We start from the raw sequence: 7852 nt of genomic DNA, 5'->3' as shown, positions 1-7852 counted from the left end.
TGGACATGTAATGCTGATTTATTGCTGGTATGTGCAAAACAAAATCATGATTAGAAAAACCTGCAGGAAGTGAAGAGAGAACTTGTAAAGAACACACACAGAGTGAAACCCATTAATGCAGAAAGCAGACCTTCAATAATCATATAAATATAGTTCATGTTACCTTTAAATATTTTCTTCAGCTTTTTACATAATGTACAGACAACTCTATTTTTAAAAATTTAATTTCAGAGGTTTAGCCATGTGTTTTGGAGGGAGTTGGAAACCATTAGAACCTCTGACACAACTGCGTTTTAATTGAGATATTTCTTTAAAGATGCAACAGGAAGTGAGGGCAAATCTGCTGGGACAAAGTAGTTATCCCACTATTGACAGTAGGAACCTTCTGTTCTGGTGACAACGGCAAACATTGGAATCGTAATCTTTATTAATTAAACTTGTCAAGTGAACAAATGGTGAGAGGTGATCCCACCATTGGGGCGACTGCTTAGAGTAATAACTTGACCAAATGTCTACTCTTTTTCCACTCTTTCTAATAGTTTTGATGACAGTTGCACTTTAAGGACTATCACAGCTCTTATATACACCTCTAGTACATCACTCATTAAAGTTTTACATACAAATGGATGACAAATAACGATCAGACAGTGTGATAAATTCTTTTTTCAGCCTACAACTACAAAGGCGTAAAAATAGCGTAAAGCTACTTGTATTTCATGTAGAGGTTTTCTAATATTTCTACCCAGAGAGTATCCTAGATGGAAATAAGTAATTTAGTTCAGCAGCCTGACAGATTTAGTTTTCTGCAGCGCTCCTCCCCTGATTGGGACCCGCTTGATGGCGAGATCTGTATCAGCCAACGGACCTCCTATGAGCTTGGACGGAGTTCTTTCCACAGTGACAACACGGCCACAAGCAACCTGCAAAACAATATATAACAATTGGGTTAGGGTATATTGGAGTCAAAATACGTGTACTCATACAGGTCAGGCTGCTTGATCAGACTTGTGATGGCTCAAGCTTTAAAACCATACGTAAGGTTGGCCACATCTGATTTAACAGTGGGAAAAAAAATGAATAATATTGGCTCGCCGAATAATAGCGAATACAGAAACTGCAGCAAATTAGATTGAGCTAGCCTCATTTTCCAAAGACATTATGCATTAATGCATCATTTAGTCCCTAGCTGGACTGCCCCTGGATACCTGGCCATGTGAGTGTTAACCCTAGGGCAGTCTGCTTGCAAATACACAGACCTGGGAATGCTCAGTTTTTTATGTAAAGTGGCAGGCCACTCTTCGTACCATGGCAGATTGCACGAAATATCATTGTCATCTGATTCAATCATTACCCATTGCACTCAATTACAAACTTATCCTAGAGAGCGGCACTGTGGCTCAGAGGTTAGCACTCTGGGCTTTTCCGGCGCTAGGTCCCAGGTTCAAATCTCAGCCAGGACACTATCTGCATGGAGTTTGCAGGTTTCCCCCGTTTGTGTGGGTTTCCTCCCACATTCCAAAAACATGCAGTTAGGTTAATTGGCTTCTCCCCAAATTGACTTTAGACTGTATTAATGACATATGACGTGGGGACATTAGATTGTGAGCTCCTTTGAGGGACAGCTAGCGACATGACTATAGACTTTGTACAGTGCTGCGTAATATGTTGGCACTATATAAATACTGTGTAATGATAATATTAACAATAATACCCTAAAGCAGCAGGATATTTCACACTATTCTGAACTGTAAAATTTGGTGGTGCTTTAAAAGAGAAGGTGGCCATATTAGTTGGCAATGTTACTTTTGACTCCCACCAGGGACATTGATCACACCAAAGTATACCATGGATAATCATAAATCATAAACTTTAGAACTGCATGATGTTTTTAATGCAGGTCTCTCTCACTTACTGTAGTATTGAGATTAGTGATGTGTGTAGAATGTAAAGTTGAATTTTGTGGTCTTGCTTTTTGTCTCGACGAGTCAATAGATTTTTCCTGAAGCCGTTTTGCTTTCTAAAACAAAAAGAAAATATACCAGCGTTGATAGGTGTCTAAAAACAAATATTAACAAGTATTACCCATAGTACATTAAATTAAACAAAGTATGTAAACTTTACATGCTTTATACATTTTACAATTTACTAATATTTGACTTTATTTTACACATAAACATTAAAAACACATGAGAGTCATTTTGGTGGAGCGTTCTGGGCTTTCTAAAGAGAAAGCTTAGTGCTAGCTGCTAAACAAAATCTACAAATGCTGTATGTGCAACACAAAGGGAGAGAGGTCCCTCCTTTGGTTCCTTCAATTGTGCTTGTAACTTAAGCTACAGTGAACACATACTAAAAAAAAAACATAACTAAATTATTTAATCTTGTTTATTTGCTATATGGTGCATATATAATATAATAAAATATCATTACCCTTAAGGCCTCATAATTGGATGTCCTGGCTAGGAATTTATCCCATGTTTTCATGACCATTTCACTCTGTTTGTGGTTTGCTTTAATCTGCAGTAAGAAAGCCAAATTCGATCACCTGAAAAATATTGGGCTATTCGATCGAATAGCTGCTGAATCGAATATCTGTTCGACCAACACCACTAGTGACATGACTATGAACATAAAGCTCACAAATGACAAATTATAGCTGACAGATGATATATTGGACAAAATTATGGATAAGTCATCCAACTTCAGCCTTGGTAACTACATGAAACTGAGAAATAAATAAAATATTATTATAATTATATTTATAATAACCAAAGTGGTGTGTGGCGTTATGACACTGACTAAGAAACGTTTGGCTGGAACCAGTACATAAACAAGAATTACAAAGGGTATGAAAGCAGGCAGTATGTGCAGGAGAGGTGTGGGAAAGGTATGACAGCAAGCAACATGTGCTGGGAAGAAGTGTTTAGGGTAATAAATTTCAGTATGTGCAAGAGATAATTAAGAGGGTGTAACAGTGATATATTTGTGTAGAAGGGAACTGCAGATGGTAGGTCAGAGATCAGTATGTATAGGAGAGCATTGATAAGAATATATGCGTAGGCAATCATGATCAGCATCAGCAGAGCAAATGTCATCAATTCATCACCTGGATGTGTATCACAACAAGTGACCCCATCAATGGGGAGATAGTCATGTTATAGAGTAGTAGTGACAGTGGAAGAGTTTGCAGGATTTGACAGTGAGCAGAATTTACAGAACAATTTACAGGACAATTTGTGCAGGACAGTGTGAGAGTGTGAAGAGTATAGGAGCAAGCAGTATGTGCAAGAGAGAACTGGGGAGGGTTTAACAGTAATCAGTATATACAAGAGAGAATAAGGGTTAATAAAGAAGGAGAAAACTCCTGAGGCTATCACAGTAGGAAGTATTTTCAGGAGAAAACTGTGTGAGGTATAATAGCAGGCAGTATGTATAGGTGAGGAGAGAGAAGTCTAGGGAATATGATAGTGGGAAGTGTATGCAGGGGAGTGCAGAGGATATGAGGACAGCAGGCAGGATTATGTGCAGAAGCAGTGGGAAGGGTATGATATCTGTCTATATCATTATTTTCAATTATCATATATTTAATGTGAAAATACAGAAAAACTGCTACTTACTTTAAAATCAAGGTATCTGCTTATTACACTGAGAGTCACATAATCCAATGCCGATAGACCAGGCAAATTTTCAAATCCTGCATATAATAATCATGCAATATTATTATGTTGCCAAACAAATTCCAAATATGTAGGGTTACATTTAAAAGAGATTACTTGGTTCTGAATGGACACTGTGGCTTGAAAAATATTGAAATTAAACAAATGGCTTGTTAAAACTCTATAGGAGCCAACATAACCCCACTTCTTAGCTTTGTTGAGTTATTTCTAGTTGCTTTATGGACTTTTGTTTTTATCCTGACTTTTTTTTTTGATAGCCAACTCTGCCCCTGTTGCTGCTAATGCTCCCAGCATCTTTGAAGTTTCCTGACATTAAACCACCATTTCCTATTGTCTTCTGCCCTCCACTAACGTTAGGCCCTAATCTGTTTTACAAAGGAGCCCTGCTTAAGTGCCTAGTGACCATGGTGTCATTACATGGGGATTGAGAAATTAGGCAGAACAAGATTTGCAGGATCAGTGCCTATACCATAGACATATGAAGATTACATCACAGCAAGATACAGGGAAGATTACCGCATGGCAAGGATGTTCCATCAAATGCTCATGTTACAGCCCCAAGTGACATCACATGGGATATCTACAGAAGAGGAGCATTTTAAAACCTTTGAATAGTATTACAAGACTGCATGCATGTTTTACTTGTAGACTGCAGAAAGACTACAATACTTTTGAGTTTAATTCTGCTTTAGGTATGAAAGAGCTATTTTTCAATTTCATGATCAGACAGAAACGTGCTCAAAAGAAATAGCTTTAGATATTTATATTCAATTTATGATAATAAATATATCATACACCCATATATTTTATAATTTATTATATGGTTTGATGGCTCTTACCTAGTCTGCAAAAGACCGAATAGATTTTAGCTCTGACATTTTCAGCCACTTCCATGATTGCAACACTAAAGCAGTTAGCTGGCATTGGCACAACTTCCTGCTCATCCTGGAACTGGCCCACAAGGGGTCTCTCTGCATCTATAAATGGGAAGTAATCAAATGAATTTATTAACACATGATTAGTACAATATAGGTATGTACAATATGCTCATACTATACTGGGGTTGAAGACCCCTGCTGTACAGGACATCTTGGTGGTGTAGCATCCTGAGGTATGTAAGGCCAATATAGTGGCAATGTGGCAGCACCTTCCCTTATTTTACTTGGGAGAGAAATTAAAGGGCCTGGATAAGGCTTGTGATAATTGTAATTCCACAGTATTCCACAGTTTGCAGCTGTTTCTTTTGGATCCAGAACTGGAGTGTATTGAATAGAATGAGTTGGCAAAATGATCCATACCTCTAGACCTACTAGACCAGGATTTGGAAGATGACTATATAGTTTCAGGCAAATCCCAATAAAAGGGAGAGTGCCTTTGAGAAATAGGGCTACAAGCCCCAAGTTTGGAACTGTTAATTGTAAGCGACTTGTACCAGTTTTGCTGCTGATGTTATATTATCATTTACTGAAGAACAGCAAAGATTTCATTTCCTGTATGCTGGAGAAATCTTTTTTTGTGTTCAATAAACAACACTGTTTGGAGCAGAAAGACCCAAACCAATTTAACCTAAACCTTATTTTACGAAGCGTACAAGAAAATAATTTTATACAGCAGATTCTTTGTTTTCAAGCTGTCATTGGTAAAATGTAAGTAACCATCTAATGGATTACTATAAGCAACCAGCAGCTTTTCCAAGCTAATCAATCCACATTTATCATTACTCACCGATAATACGCCCATAACTGTCTCTTCTCACTCCAAGCTCTTCCTCTTCCTGCTTCCACAACCGTACCAAATGTTTTGGAACTGTGTCATTATTTTTTCCCCTCCAAGTTAAAATATGTGGAATGGTTTTAGGATTATCACAGAATTCCACCAAAATTCCAAGTAATAAATTGTTCATGTTTTTAAGATTAAGCTTAAGAAAAACAAAGGATAAGTAAGAGTCAAATTAATAAAAAAAATAATTTTGTTCAGTTCTATAAAGTAGTATATTTATATTATATATAATTTCCTTAGCTTTATTATATCTACCTACATCCTGCGTTTTTACAAAAACAGTAATTACATTTGGGGAGTATAGGTTTGCCTAAATACTCACGAGAGGATAAAGCAGATCAGTTTAAATACTTACTGCTAATAAATCTAAAATTATAAACATGCCTTCTTTTTCAAGAAAGTAGTCCTCTGAAGTGAAGCACCCTATAATACAGCTCCTAAAAAAAACCCAAAAAAGACAAAATAAATATAATACACACATTATTTTTATATATTGTGAATGTGTGCTATAAATATAGCCCCCCTTGGTTGGTAGAGCTACTGTCTTATATAGCACACTATCTAGATCAGTGTTTTCAAGGGGGGAACCCTTGAAATAAATTTCAGGTCATAGGGAACCCCTGCTATAATTACTATACCCACAACTCACAGTATACAATTGTGGTGCCCAGTAGGATGAATGCTAGTCACCCTAGCCAAAAAAAACATTGGTATCAGTTGGACTGACCTAGGTGTCACAAGCTGCTTATTGCTCAAGGAACCCCTAGCACCCTGTAAAAGAACCCCTAAAGCACCATAATGTTTTTTTAAGAATATAGCATTTTAATAAATATATATTATAACAATAAAGCATTTTAAGTGATACCAAATGGAATGGAGTCTGTACAGTTGTTATCCAACACAATCTAGACACACTTACCACACAGCATCTAGTGTACAAAAAAGTAGTTTATTGTGACCAAGACCACTATAAATCTTAGAGGGCTCCATCTTTAGAAGCTGTATGAGAATATCCACTCCTTCTGATCCAAACAACTCCTGAGAAAGTTTAAAAGTTGACAAGATAAGTATCCCACACAATTTATTACTATTTTGTGCAATAGGCTAACAAAGATAATTGGAATTTCAACAAAAATTCAACAAATGATGAGAGTATAAATAGTTATTTTACAGGACACGATAAATGATAACTCAGATTATCCATGCAGTCATTCTTGCAGAACATGAGAAATGATCACTTAGATGAACAGTCATTCTTGCAGGATTTTGGAAATGATAACACAGTTTACCCACAGAAACGGTCAGTCAGACAGGACAGCAGAAATGATAATACAACAGTGAGAGTACAAATGTCATTATCCACAAATGAAATACTAACCTTCCTGTGTGTATCATTCTCACAAAGTGAAGACAGAATGAAGAGAATGTCAGACTGAATTTCCAGCAAAATAAAGTTATCATTTTTACCGGAACCAGCCAAGCTTTTCTTCAAGATTCCTAAAAAAGAAAACAGATTAGAGTAAAACAAAGAAAATATTCAAAAGTAAAGAGTTTTTTTAGGGCAAACATATATTAGGGTACACAAATTCTCAACAAAGTGACATAAATACCAAAAGTCAATACAATTGGGTTAAAGTCTCACCCCCTTCATAAACTTATTGAGGTTTCTTAAGACATAGTACTATACAAATCTCTCCTTGTTGCTTTTTATAAAGTCCATAAGCCTCTAAAGGAATACGATATTTTAACAACGTCTGTAGGAGAATTATATCTGTCTTAAATCCCAACGCTTTCGCCTAAATACGCTTCCTCAGGGCAGCGAAAAACAGTATGCCCTACATGGTATTCTAGGGTGGGATTTCCGTTCCAAATAATGTGAAGGTCTATTCCAAAAGATGTAGGTGAAAGAATCTCCTAAAGAAGAGTTAGTTGGTGTATAGTAAAGCAGCAGCGTAGGCAGAGCAGCAGCGTAGGCTGCCATCTGCTCCAATGTTTATGCAGCTTTGCAGATGTTTATGCATGTTCATACAAGAAAACAGATTACCATTTCATTACACTTTTATTATACTTGCTTACATATGAAGACTTATTTATTAAAATGCCTAAAAGCCGACCCGTCTGTGTTTCTTTATATCAGATGCAAACCTGCATGGGGTGGGCCCTTGACTCCCTCACATAGCAGGAATACTGGTATTGCACGGTGCATGATGATGTCAGAGGCCAGTAACCGACAGAATGCCGAAAGGAAGCAGTTTCGGGGGATAATGGTCAAACAATAGGAAAAAGTATGTGAGAGTGGGGGGTAATGTAAGTTAAAGTGTTTTTAAATGGTACCTCAAAAGAAAATGAACATTAGGTAATTTTTCATTTTCAGTTCAGATTTATCGCACTCAGTA

The 7852-nt window shown here is 36.8% G+C and overlaps 1 protein-coding gene across 1 annotated transcript in view; it reads right to left on the bottom strand.

Moving 5' to 3' along the window:
* The window catches only part of CFAP69 (cilia and flagella associated protein 69), a gene marked incomplete in the record, with an annotated part of 29841 nt that continues 21989 nt past the window's right edge, over positions 1-7852 (bottom strand). Inside the window, 9 exon segments of the mRNA XM_072412787.1 lie at positions 1-920; positions 1913-2017; positions 2431-2517; positions 3618-3694; positions 4517-4654; positions 5403-5595; positions 5812-5893; positions 6376-6494; positions 6835-6948. Of these exon segments, the coding sequence (XP_072268888.1) occupies positions 774-920; positions 1913-2017; positions 2431-2517; positions 3618-3694; positions 4517-4654; positions 5403-5595; positions 5812-5893; positions 6376-6494; positions 6835-6948 (1062 nt within the window).

Source organism: Pyxicephalus adspersus, chromosome 5 (genome assembly GCF_032062135.1).
Source record: "Pyxicephalus adspersus chromosome 5, UCB_Pads_2.0, whole genome shotgun sequence".
In the NCBI taxonomy this organism is placed as follows: Eukaryota; Metazoa; Chordata; class Amphibia; order Anura; family Pyxicephalidae; genus Pyxicephalus; species Pyxicephalus adspersus.
The sequence above is the reverse complement of the archived record's forward strand: the minus strand, read 5'-3'. Positions and strand labels throughout refer to the sequence as shown.